Source organism: Odontomachus brunneus, unplaced genomic scaffold (genome assembly GCF_010583005.1).
Source record: "Odontomachus brunneus isolate Ranch 3 - 2012 unplaced genomic scaffold, Obru_v1 Obru_scaffold_005, whole genome shotgun sequence".
Taxonomy (NCBI): Eukaryota; Metazoa; Arthropoda; class Insecta; order Hymenoptera; family Formicidae; genus Odontomachus; species Odontomachus brunneus.
Genome location: NW_022639455.1, coordinates 2,117,840 through 2,130,311, shown reverse-complemented (window position 1 = coordinate 2,130,311; position 12,472 = coordinate 2,117,840). Strand labels below are relative to the sequence as shown.

Sequence of the window (12,472 nt, the reverse complement as noted above, 5' to 3'; positions counted from 1 at the left end):
AGCATGGAGAGACTCACAGTCGGACTTTTCACGTTTCACTCAGAGTGAAACTATCGCTCAGAGTACTAGGTATCTGTGATTCCGTTTGAGTTTTCAAGAGCGCGCCGTAATAACGACTCGATCATCACCGTCGTCGTTGTCGTCAGCTGCTATGTTACGTTGCTGGGCCGTTGAGCGGCTTAATTATTGCAAAACTATCGGACGATCAGCAACGCCGGCGGTAATTAAATAAGACGAGCGGTATGTTAATGGGAGGAAGGTATAAACGACTTCGTTAGCACCGGCCGTGCCAGTAGCTGGTAAATCGCGCTGATATTATTCGAGGTACGAAGACCATCGATACGGACAATAATTAGTGTAAAAAAGAAAGAAAGCGGACGAGGTTCCCGTAATTTACGACGTTCTCCGTTAGGCGAAGCTCGCTCGGCCGACCGATGGCGATCCGATAAAAATGTTGATTTGTGTCGAGTGCGCGATAACCTACGTCTGGAGGTTCATTCGGATGCAATGCGCGCTCGTTGTCTATTATTTCATCAAACGACGTTAATGAACATATTAATTCGCGCTCGGCGAAACAACTCGACTAAAATTCCTTATTTCCCTCCGACCTCTTCAGATTCTTTGATAGTGGATAATTAAATATTTCTTAATTTACCTTCAAGCTCTTTCCTAATTAATTGGGTGTACGCGAAACTTTATTAACTCTAAAATGCGTGTATGACTTTTACAAAAAGAAGAGCCACTAAAGATCTGACAGAAGATAAAAAATATAGAAACATCTATTTCTTAAATTTTTTGGAGTGGAATCAAAACGAGGAGAAAGTAGCAGTATTTTCACTCGAAATAATAAGTGAAAATACTGCCGCTCGAAGTCGCAAGAGTGAAGCGTCTCACTCGAGCTTAAAGTGAATCTTTCTTAAAGTGAATCAGTGAATAGTCACCGATATCAGTTATAAGTATAGCACTGAGCAGTTTCAGTGCTGTACTTATAGCTGTAAATCAGTGTATATTTACTGCTTTCAATGATGTTTCACTTTAAGAAAGTAGAATGTATTCTGATTCCATATAAGCGAATATCTCAATCGATTGGAGTGAATTGAAGTATTCACATACAAATGTTCATTCCAAAGTTAAAATCCAGATTGTCCGTTCGCGATTAGGTCAGAGTTAGGCCGAACGTTATCACAATTCTCTGAGATGGTCGTACATGATTTGTTTTGCTTTCGTTGGTCGTGTAACAGAACCGGAGGCGTATTTCTTTAGGCGTGAACGGCGGCTCGAGTTGTCCCCGTCAATTACCGCGCGAAACACCTGACTTATTGCGTGCGACCTACGTCGTCGGCTGGGCGGATTTCGTTACTGGCTTTAATTGCGAGCGCTTTTAACGACGACTCCTTATGCGTCTCGCGTGCTTCTAATGCGCGGTCTCGCGCCGCCTCGCGCGTCGAGATCGAGGAACAGCACTCCGACGCAGCGGGAGCATTCCTCCGCGCGATTAGACGTTAAAGAGTTAATAGCCGCAATTTCGTTCCGTCGATTAACAAGCGGGCGTGTCGTCATCGGTGATACACGTGATGATTCCGCTGGCGAACTCCGAAAGCGTCGTTCAAAGAAAGTACGAAATCGACCTAGCGCTAGACGGTTGCCACCAAAGTAAAGGAAAATAGAATAGAATCGCCACAACTATCGATCTTCCAAAAAAGCACTAAGTATTGTTGTGGTCCATAGGTGATCTTTTCGCAACAATAACCCAAACATCAAAGCACATAGCCGCGTGTACAAAGTACATTACACGGTAGCCGGATTGCCAAGTCACGCGTGAGGTAAGTCCGACAAAAGGGATTGGACCATGCTGCCCCTTTAACTTTCTAGCTGTGTGTGAAATATCGATACGATTGAGCGATCTAGAAATGAGTTACGCTGAAATATGGATGTGGAAGTGAGAAAAAGCAGATATACGGCGTACGTAGACAATGCATAGAGCGAGACCAACGGGAGAGGTTGCTGGAGGTGGAACAAAGAAAGAGAGAGAGAGAGGCAGAGCAGCATCTGCAGTGGGGTGGATAATACATTTGTTCGTTAACCGTCGCGAAGCCGTCGGGCCCGAAAAAAGGGAGAATAAGAGAGGGTCATGGCTGATGGTGTTCGTGCAAATTTTTGTATGAAGCGATTCCGACGCGCGACGATAAAATCCACGTCGCACTCGAGGACAGGGTGGTAGGGCGAAGGATCGGTAGAGGAGGATCAGTGAGAAAGAGAGACGGGGAGAGAGTAAGCTCGTCGGCCCGAAGAAACGAATTAGCCAGTTTCAGCATGATCGGATCGACAACACTATACGGTGGGGAGGAACAAAAGTATGGAGTAGTGGGTAGAAGGGATGTATCAAAGTAGGCGTGTCATAGAGGAGGGACAAGGATGAAAAGGGGTGGCCAAGACCTGAAGGCTTTGCATGTGGTGGGAGAAACTCAAATGGGGCGGAGAGAAGTGGATATCCTCGTTATTGTGCTCGCAGTGGCGCGGATATCCATATATTCTTGATGTGCCCATTATGAAACAATAGGCAATAGATCTTTAAATAAAATCCTATACTGAGTGTGTATGGTGGTCTTCATCTTTTGATATATGGATAAAGTTTGTTTACCTTATTAGTGTGCTTTGGTCTGATTGAATAACAGACAATCAGAGACTCTATGGGATTAGGGAGACCTCTTTTATGATGTTGCCGCCACATCAATACTACAAATAAGGAACCTTTTCTTCCACATGTTTCCAATACGGATACTTGTATTATGTTTAGGTAGGGCAAACCAGATTGCGGATTACTTAAATGGTTTAGGCAGTTTCTTAGTGACTTTGTCCTTGGTAACATTCAACCTTGTTTCACAGTCAAACCCCTTAAAGAAGCGAAACTAAATCTATGGCCTATTAACCGACCGGTCCCTAGTCGGTCGATTTTGGTCTACAGAGCCGGAAAACCGCGACTTTCGAAAAACGCGCTACCTGGAGCACAAGAGGGAACCAGCGGAACATTGATCCGCGGCAAATTCGCCAGTCCCCTACTACCGGTACCACTGGCGGTGGGGATCGACTGGGAGAGGGAGCACACCTTACGCGAATGGGCGGAGCTTTTGACCGAAGAGTTAATAGAGATACAATCGAGGGTGTCTAGTGCACTGCACTCCGGACTGCGGCGTAGGAGGAGAGAAGAGACAAGGGGGAAGTGAGGAGGGACAGGCGGTAAGTAGGGACCCTGGGTCCCCTAGTTTAGACATCACTGAGCGACGGATGGACAGCCAGTCAGACCCGTCACAGCACTCGCCAGAGTACTCAGAAACCTCGGGAAAAGCTCTTCGGTTTGGACCGGCTCCAAAGACGAGCCGATAATTAACACGCTGCTCTCATACCGCGTCGCGGGTACGCTCGCGGGAGCTCACTTTTTTGCGATACGTACAGTACGGTACTGGTACGTGCAAGTGGACCCGATGAAGCCAATAGGGAAGACGGCGAAGCACCGGAAGAAAAGAACGTTCTCTTGCACAGTGACTCGCGGTAAGCCTTGAGGAATGTAGCATAGAGACGACGTGCTCCTTAGGACATTGGTGGCACGTGGTACATAGTGTTTACTTCGACTACGGCTCCGTAGAGATACCTAAAGCGGAGAATCGCGTCTCGTTGTGACCTATCGCGAAACGGTCTACACGCGGAATAGAAGTTTGCGTGACAGAAGTGGACAATGAAACCGGCGATGTGTTGTTTCCCCGTCTCTTTCCCACGCGAATAAACACGAAGAATTAGTGCATCGTTATCGAACTAACATTATCGGTCTAGTGCGAGACACGAGACAGTTTTACAGGACGGAGGGAATATTTGAATGTGGAATGAGCATTACTGTGTCGCCCATGATAATCATACGCAATTTTCCGTACAAGATGGGTGGCCAATATGCTTATAATCCTCATATCTACCATTCTGCTCGTACGTCCGGTAATCGCATATTACTGCAAGAGGAGAATCAGCCATCGGACGACGGCGACCAGCCCGACACTGACACGCCGTTACGGTTCAGCGTTGCTAATATTCTTAGTCCTGAGTTTGGCCTCAAAGCCATTCTCAGCTCAAAAACACCGAAACAAACGACCGCAAAATTTACAAACGGACACACGACGGGAGCACCCAATGAACAGAGCTCCAGTAGTTTGCTTTCACTTCCGCGGGATTTAAGCCTACCGTCTACACGACTGTCACCGAACTTGTCAAACGCAACGAATTACGCAATCCGAGACAGTAGGGACGCTTTTTCGTCCCATTGCGGATTGACGTCGCCTTTGCAAAGGCATAATTCAGCCGGACGGCTCAGCAGGAGCGGCAGTGTAGAAAGTCTGGCATCTAGCAGGAGTTCGGCTACCAGCGGTTCAGTTACCAGACCATCTTCCCTATGCTCCGCATCGTCCACTATCAGCGGCGAGTCTTTAAACGGAGAGACCGCACAGTCCAGTAGTAGCAACGGCGGTGTTTCAGCGAAAAGTCAAAATGCGACCAACGGGCAGAGTCTATGGCCCGCGTGGGTGTACTGCACCAGATATTCGGACAGGCCGTCTTCCGGTAAGTAAACGCAGACTTCTCTACGCGTCTTCGCGCTCGTAAGGTGAATTATTCCGTAGGAAACTAACGCGTAAATGTACCGCGAATGTGCGAGTGTAACGTTGGCTTGAACGGCGAAAAACAACGTCTACCTTTGTCGTTGGTACTGTCAGTTCGCTGTTTCGTTCTTTTATCTGAGCTTCCTCACAACTCGGACGTTTTCGTACCGTTAGGAGAGTTCGACGGAGAGCTGGCCACGATTTTTCTAACATGTTGATATCCGTCTCGCGCGCTATTCTATCGCACCGACACACGTCCGACAAAGTGACGTCCGGGGCGAGGGGAGGGGGGGGAGGGGAGCGAAAAAGCTCAGAAATTCAATTCAGATTTTTCGTGCGCGCAGCACGTGACTTGCGTTTCAGCCGCATGCAAGAAGAACTCGCGTGGTCGCGAGACGTCGGAAATGCCTATCAAGATGTTTTGCTCGCCTCTATGCGCACCGTACGTACTTACAAAATCACGATTGGCCGTTAATTAAAATCCCCATCAGAGCGTCTGAAAAATTGCGCGGCCACGAAGATAAGCGAAATCCCTCGGCAAGAGCGAAACACGTGGCTCCCGCTTCGTGGGCTTATCGCCGGCTTTCGTAGCCGGAGGTCACGCGGACTGAGGGCGAGTCTTTGTGCGATTAAGGAGCTTACCAAGGTAATCGCCGCTTTTCGCGCGCGTAATCACGTAATCTCACCCTGCGAATCGTACTTTCGCGGTTTAGCGACTCTATTCGCTCCGACAGACGAGGCGAGACGAAACGAGACGAGACAAGACGAAACGGAGACGAGCTAACGATACGAATACACGTAACGAATGAGTAGACGGGTTATGCTTGCGAGCTCGAGTGCCTGAGTATGTGTATTGACGGGAAAAGAATAGTTCATTTCACCCAAATTATTGTTATTTTCGACGCCAACTATATCTTTTTGTTGTTCTAATAAGAAACAAGTACAATCAAAAGTCATGAAAATTATAGGCAAATAAGAGCCAATGTCGGAGCGATATAAATTTCTTGAGAGCTGAATTTGAAGCGAACTGGTGAAATAAATTGTAATTTTTTCATGCTAAATTGTTGATCCAGTGTAACCTTATAAGTAGATTTAGACTTATAAGATTGTACTCCATTTACACTTATAACTTGTACTATTTACACTTACAAGGTTCTTCTATGTAGCTTATTCAGCTCTTACTTGCCTACAATTGTTCTTTTGTTTTGTTTTGTCTCTTCATTATTAATTTAAAAATGAAGTAGTAGCAATATGTAAGGTTATTATCACTAACGCTATAATGAAATTTATTACAAGAATGATTCACATCTGATTATAATTCTTTTATATTGACGAAAAATGATTAAAAATTTATTTGTGGGACATAAAGTTTACTTCTATGAAATAAGGTTTATTTCTCTGTGAATAAACTTTATATCTCGCACAAATAAATTTTCAAATTTTTGTCTCAATATACGTGATTATAGTGACAAATACATTGAGAAGAAAAATATTTCAGTGTTCGTGTGGGTACTAGAGTTTTTGACCCGGGAATTCTCGATCTCGATTTCCCGGGAAATTTGTCAAATTTAATCCTGGGGAAAAATCAGTCGAGGAATCGAGAAATTTTTGAAAAAACATAATAAATAGATAATTAACGCGCAAACAATGACTACATTCGCTTTGGTGCTTAGTGTTTTAAGTATCACTTTATCTTTGTTGTTTATCAAATATTAAACTAGGACAAGTGATGCTTATGCTTATGTTGGTCGGTGTTCGTTTAATCCGGGAGTGGAATCGTTAACGGGACCAACTTAGGGGGCGCGTACCGGTCATTTCGACCGAAATATATTTAAGCACATATATATATATATATATATATATATATATATATATATATATAATAATTGAGTAATAATTAATAAATTACCAATTCAATTATTAAAAGAAACATAATAATTAAAGGAAATAATTTTATTATGTCACTATTTCTTCTTTTCCCCTTTTTTTTCTCTTTACCATTTCTATATTTAATATGTTTAAGAAACATATTAAACTTATTATACATATGTGAATATATTAAAAATAAAATCATAATATTTTTATTTTAACTGCATTGGTACAATGCATTAAAATTATATTAATGTCTCATATACTCAGAATCCTCCGAATCACTAATTGTTTCTTCTGTTTTATATCCTTCTAATTAATTCTTTCTAGATAGCTTATTCATGTTTGCATGTTTATAATTGTAATATTCGAGACACTAGAGAGAACCGCCCGTCCAACTACGATGTCAAAAATACGTTTAAACAATTAATATGTATTTTAATTTATTACTTTCTTTGAATTTCATGTTTCACAAATCGTTATCGTGTTTTTCACAGATTTTTTTATATTCTCGATTTCCCGGGAATTCCTGGGAACAGACACACGGGAATTCTCGAGTCCCGAGAAATTAAAAAGGTCGGGAAATCAGAAACTCTAGTGGGTACTGATAACATTTCTTTAAATATAAATTCTTTGGTTTAAATAGAACAGTTCAAATAGAATAAACAATTGCTTTCATGAAAGGCAACGGTGGTATTTTAGAAAAATACATATTTTCTCATTTGAAAGAAATTTTTTCTCAATGTAAAATATATATGCTAGCACAAGTAAATATGTTATTTAGATATATGGATGATATCGGGAGATGTACACCCAAACGAATACTATTCAAAAGAAAAAAAATATATAAAAAATTTTAAAATTATTTATTTGATGTTACCCATCAAATAAATATTTTTAAAATTTTTTAGATATTTTTTTTTCTCTCACACAATGTACTACCAAACACTTTTCTTCTCCGTGTGAATATTTAGATATTTGAATAGTATTCATTTGGGTGTACATCTCCCGATATCACCCATATATCTACTTAGAAATGTATAGAAATCACCTGGACTCGACTTAAATATCCGGATAAAACTCGTGGATCTGAGTACTTCAGTAGACGGTCAGTACCCGAAAGACTTGGATATCTGAGTAGTGCACGAGATATCCACAATTGATATCACTGTCCTCGCATTGGTGCATGTTCGATAAACTTATTTCAGTGATTAATTACTCAGGTCCGACTCCGCGCCAACGTCGCGGACAAATCGCGATTTGCCGGCTTCGTCGACAAATGACAGCGATCTCCGCCTTGAGAGTGTCTAATTACGCGTTTTCTCATTAGAGACACATAATCGTTCGCTCTCCATAAGATAAACGATACGATGGCCGAGACGTGTGTACGCCTAATGCACCCATCTCGCTCGATATTAACGCGGTAAGTTATTACGCTCCGTCGCGCAGAAGATGCGGGAACGTCGCGCTGAAGGATCGCGCGAGCCGCATACGTTATATCCGATTTGAGAGAGAGAGAGTGAGAGTGAGTGAGAGACAGAGAACTAGCTAGACGAGGTTAACGTACGGCCCGATGCCACCTGCACCAGTTCGCAGAGCTTAATTGTGCAGAACCTACATTCGCGAACTACCCTCTACAATCAGTGTCCTACATACGGACGTATACTTCTTTCCCTCCTCCTCCTCCTCCTCGTCCTCATTATCGCTTCTTCCGCCTGTTCTCGCTTGTCTCTATCGAGTTGGTTCGATTTTTCCGTCTAAACGCGTCTCGAGCCGATAAACGTCTCTTCAACAATCGTTTATTTAGCTCCACCGCGATAAACGTTGATCAGCGAATGTAGATTCAACGAGACAGTAGATTTCTTTTCGGGCGAGGCATACGCGAGCACGGAGGTTCGCTTCGCATCGATTTTCGCGCAGCACGAAATCACAGATCCCGTGTCGTGTAACAGTGTATTAATAAAAAAGAGATTGCAGAGTGAAAATCGATAGGCCAGGAATTAGCGGTCGTTCAATAGCCGAGCGCGCCGGCACTCGTTATTTGTAATTGAGGCTCGGGCGATCGTTGCGGCAACAAGACCGCGGTTGCAATTTCTCGCGGTGCCGAAGTCAATGTTTAGCGTGTTTTTAAAGCGATAATAACATTGGCAGTAACACTGACGATCGCTGCCTGCCTGGAAATGATCGGCGAGAGCCTCTTCTTTTTGTACACCCTCTCCTTTCTCCGGAGTCGGATTACGCGAGTTCTTTTTAGTAGCAATAATAATGAAGGTAATTATGTGTACTTTACATACTATCGATATAATAATTACGGCGTCATAAAGATATATCCCGAGTTACAAACGGCTGGAACGGCCGCTTAACGGTTTTCCTCGGAGATAATAGTAATAAAATCGACGATAACTGCAGCGCGAGCGAAAGCACGCGGATGTGTACGCCGGCTAGATGGTCGCGTTATCTATATAGTTAAGTAAAAAATCGAAAACACGTAATGCTAATGCTCGAAACTTGCCGATGAACGTTACTTTTCGATGACACACGCGATACAAGGTGATCGGCCTGCTCGTTTACGGCCTTTAAAAGGCGTGCCACGCGAAGTTCCGATCGTTGTCGCGACAAATAAGAGGAGCGCAGTCTCGAGACTCGATCTTCGAGACTCTTTCTTCTTTCTTTTTAACAATAAAAACCCATCACGATTATTCGCGTAATATAACTGTTTTGCTTTTATGATTGTCGTGTTGGGAACGATGTTGAGAATATAAATTAACGTCAAGAGAGAGAGAAAGAGAGAGAGAGAGAGAGAGAGAGAGAGAGAGAGAGAGAGAGAGGGAGAAAGAGAACGCAGATCGCGCGAAATTGAAATACAGTCCGCGCGAGTGCGAGAGCGCAGATAGAATCTCAAGTACGACGATCTTCCGTGGTTAATCGAACTATTTCCGTCTTCGGTAAATTCCAAAGTAGCTAGTCAGATATAGTTATTCCGAGAAGTGTCCTTCCTCCATGACTCGCTCGCGTCATTAGAAAATCGCTGAATCACAGGACGACATATGAACTTTTTCTTACCAGCATAAGTCCAACATATTTTCGATCTTTTGTCCTGTTTTGCCGTCACAGAGAAGAGACCATTAATGAGTAGTCCTTTGGGTTTATTTCTAGGGCCACGCACGAGGCGAGTGAAGCGTTCGCAAAGCACTAAGAGCAGCACGCCGGAAGAGAAGCGGCCGAGGACGGCCTTCAGCGCCGAACAACTGGCGCGTCTCAAGCGCGAATTCGCGGAGAATCGATATCTGACGGAGAGGAGGCGGCAGCAGCTCTCGGAGGATCTGGGCCTGAACGAGGCGCAGATCAAAATCTGGTTTCAGAATAAACGAGCGAAAATCAAGAAGGCGAGCGGCCAGAAGAATCCGCTGGCGCTTCAGCTGATGGCGCAGGGACTCTACAACCATTCCACCGTGCCGGTGGACGAAGACGGCGAGGAGATCGTAACCGGAAGAAATCCCTGAGACGCGAGCGAACTCGGACATGGAAAACGACGAGTGCAGCGGGTTGGAGGAGAAGCGAGAAACTGGAATGACGAGGTGGCCGGCGAGTAGAAAGTACTGTTCTCGCTTGAATATTACGCAGCGGTGTTCCGATAATCAATGATAAAGACTGAATGCGAGATAAAAGATACAAAAGAAAATTAGGAGAGTAATAATAATGTGCAATTATTAATCGTAGCATATCTTGACATAAGTCGATATAGTTCCATAAAGTTTATCAATATAGTTTATATATTTTTTTAGACATTTTAGTAGTATGCGAATTTGTAGTATGGGAAATTAAGAAGACTTAGGAGGACTCATTTACTCGTTATTTAAGAGGACTTGGTCATTTCCGATCCCTTGCTTTTCGGTCACAGGACGCGAGAAGATTAATGAGTAGTCCCTTGATTTGTTTTTAGAATCCCTTACAAGGCGAGTAAAACGTCCGTAAAATATTGACACAACTTCTTGGAAGATATTCAAAGATATTGACACAATTAATAACACAAAAGACAGACCCCTGTCAGGCTCAGTTCCTGCGTTCAGCAAACGTATTCTTTACAAGTCAGAAATGTGCTCCTGATTTTGACTGGATTGAGGTATGTTGTAAAGAAGCGATAAATAGTTATGGTATTATAATATTTATCTAGATGTTTAGGAGTTAAGACAATTAGATGAGGATTGAATGACCGCAAATTTGGCTAATACCATTCGAATTAGATGTTAAAACTAAGAAATGCGCGTAGAAATGTTTTAGCCCGGAAAATTATGCCTACACTTTCGCTGCCGCGGTAATATTGGTAAATATTACTTTCAAATCGCTCTTCGCTTTGGGAGAGTGAACTGGAATGTTCACGAAACATTGAAAACGAATCTGTGAAGAACGCGGCAGATTGAGACTTCGCTTCAATTCGATAGGTTATATCGAGAATTTTAACCTATACATTGTAAATGTATAGGTGTGAGAATTGTACATTATACATAATTATACATTGTAGTATCAATGGAATTAGACTGCATATCATATATATATATATGAGAAATCGTATATATATATATATATATATATATATATATATATATATATATATATATATATGAGAAATCGTATATATATATGAGAAATATATATACACTAGTATATACCGGTCTTACATTTATCGTCTAAGAGTATTCTAACCTTCATATGCAAGGCGTTAATATATAGGATTCGTGATTTACTTGTTATTTATTTTTGTTTTTGTATATACTGTGTAAATATATATAGAAATATATGTATGCGTTTGTGTATATGTAAGATAAAAACATATAAACGTAGATCAATCATTAGAAAAGATGTAGAAGTACATCAGTTTTTAATCATAACGTGAAGCGATCTCATATTTATGTATATTATCGTCCTCTATTATTATGTAATATGATATTACATAAATTAATATTGATTAATTGATTAATTTATTTCAAGTAATATTGATATATCTCGATCAATTGATTAATATGATATTAAAAGCAAGTAGTTTAACTAGTAGATGAATTATTGTATATTGTCATAGGAAGTGCATGTGTCTAAGTGTTCCTGCATAAACGATTTATGTAATTCGCTTAATCATGATTAAATCGAAATAAAAAAAAGCTCGTCCTTCCTACACGCGTTCTCTCCCCTATTCGTTCCCCGAAATTATCTCCCGGGAGTCATTAGCGCGTGCGATGGTTCACATTAATAGAGAGTATTTCAAGTTCTGACGATATCGGCAGGTCGATTTAGACAAGCGCGATAATTTAGGAAATCACGCGATTTTGTCGTACTTTATAGCGTACATTTATTTATTTATTTGTAAATATAATGAAAATTTATTTGTGATTTTATTTGTATACAAATATATTACGCGATTATGCACAGTGAATAACGAAAAATGAGTATATCTACGATGAATTTACTTTCAACTGACTCAGCAATAAGGATAATCAATAATAATCTCTTCGTCCCGTGTTTCTTCCTTTCTCGTGATTAAAGGAATACCGTTTCCACCGATTTCATTAGCTTGGAGAACGCGTAAACTTCCGCGGACTCGTCTGTCAGTAAAAGGACTGACTCACGTGGTTAGTAAGGGCAATCGGGCAATGACAGTACGACTGAGAGCGACTAGCTCGAGAGAGTGTTCACGCGCGGGCCGCGCTGTAACGATCGACACGAGATAAACGATATGGGTGCGCACACCTGTTAGCCGATACGACGCCGTGCTCCAGCTCGGCGAGCGCGCGCGAACGGATTTACGAGAGCGTTGTTTCTCCTCGCCGCGTGTACAGGATATAATAAGGCTATCGACGACAGTCGTGCCTGGGGGCGGCAGAGATTACGGCCGCGAAAAAGGCAGAGGATATCGCACGCAGACGTGGGCCGCTGGATTGTTAGGTAGAATTCGCATCTCGGCAGAAAGG

General features: G+C 42.3%; 1 protein-coding gene across 2 annotated transcripts; it reads left to right on the top strand.

Moving 5' to 3' along the window:
• Positions 1 to 1,163: 1,163 nt before the first annotated feature.
• LOC116849596 (homeobox protein engrailed-2b-like) lies at positions 1,164 to 11,676 on the top strand. 2 transcript variants are annotated; one of them, XM_032826922.1, is made up of 3 exons: positions 1,164 to 2,797; positions 2,887 to 4,602; positions 9,666 to 11,676. In XM_032826922.1, the coding sequence occupies exons 2-3, from the start codon at positions 3,879 to 3,881 to the stop codon at positions 10,010 to 10,012; spliced, it is 1,071 nt and encodes a 356-aa protein (XP_032682813.1). In that variant the 5' UTR covers positions 1,164 to 2,797; positions 2,887 to 3,878; the 3' UTR covers positions 10,013 to 11,676. The 2 variants fall into 2 exon arrangements, with proteins under 2 accessions (XP_032682813.1, XP_032682816.1); XM_032826925.1 differs by having other exon boundaries at positions 1,164 to 4,602.
• The last annotated feature ends 796 nt before the right edge of the window (positions 11,677 to 12,472 follow it).

Bases quoted from the DNA above. Each gene is read 5' to 3' on its own strand.
- LOC116849596 (XM_032826922.1), top strand. From the start codon at position 3,879: ATGAGCATTACTGTGTCGCCCATGATAATCATACGCAATTTTCCGTAC. The intron at 4,603-9,665 runs GTAAGTAAACGC...GTTTATTTCTAG, and splicing joins TTCGGACAGGCCGTCTTCCG to GGCCACGCACGAGGCGAGTG.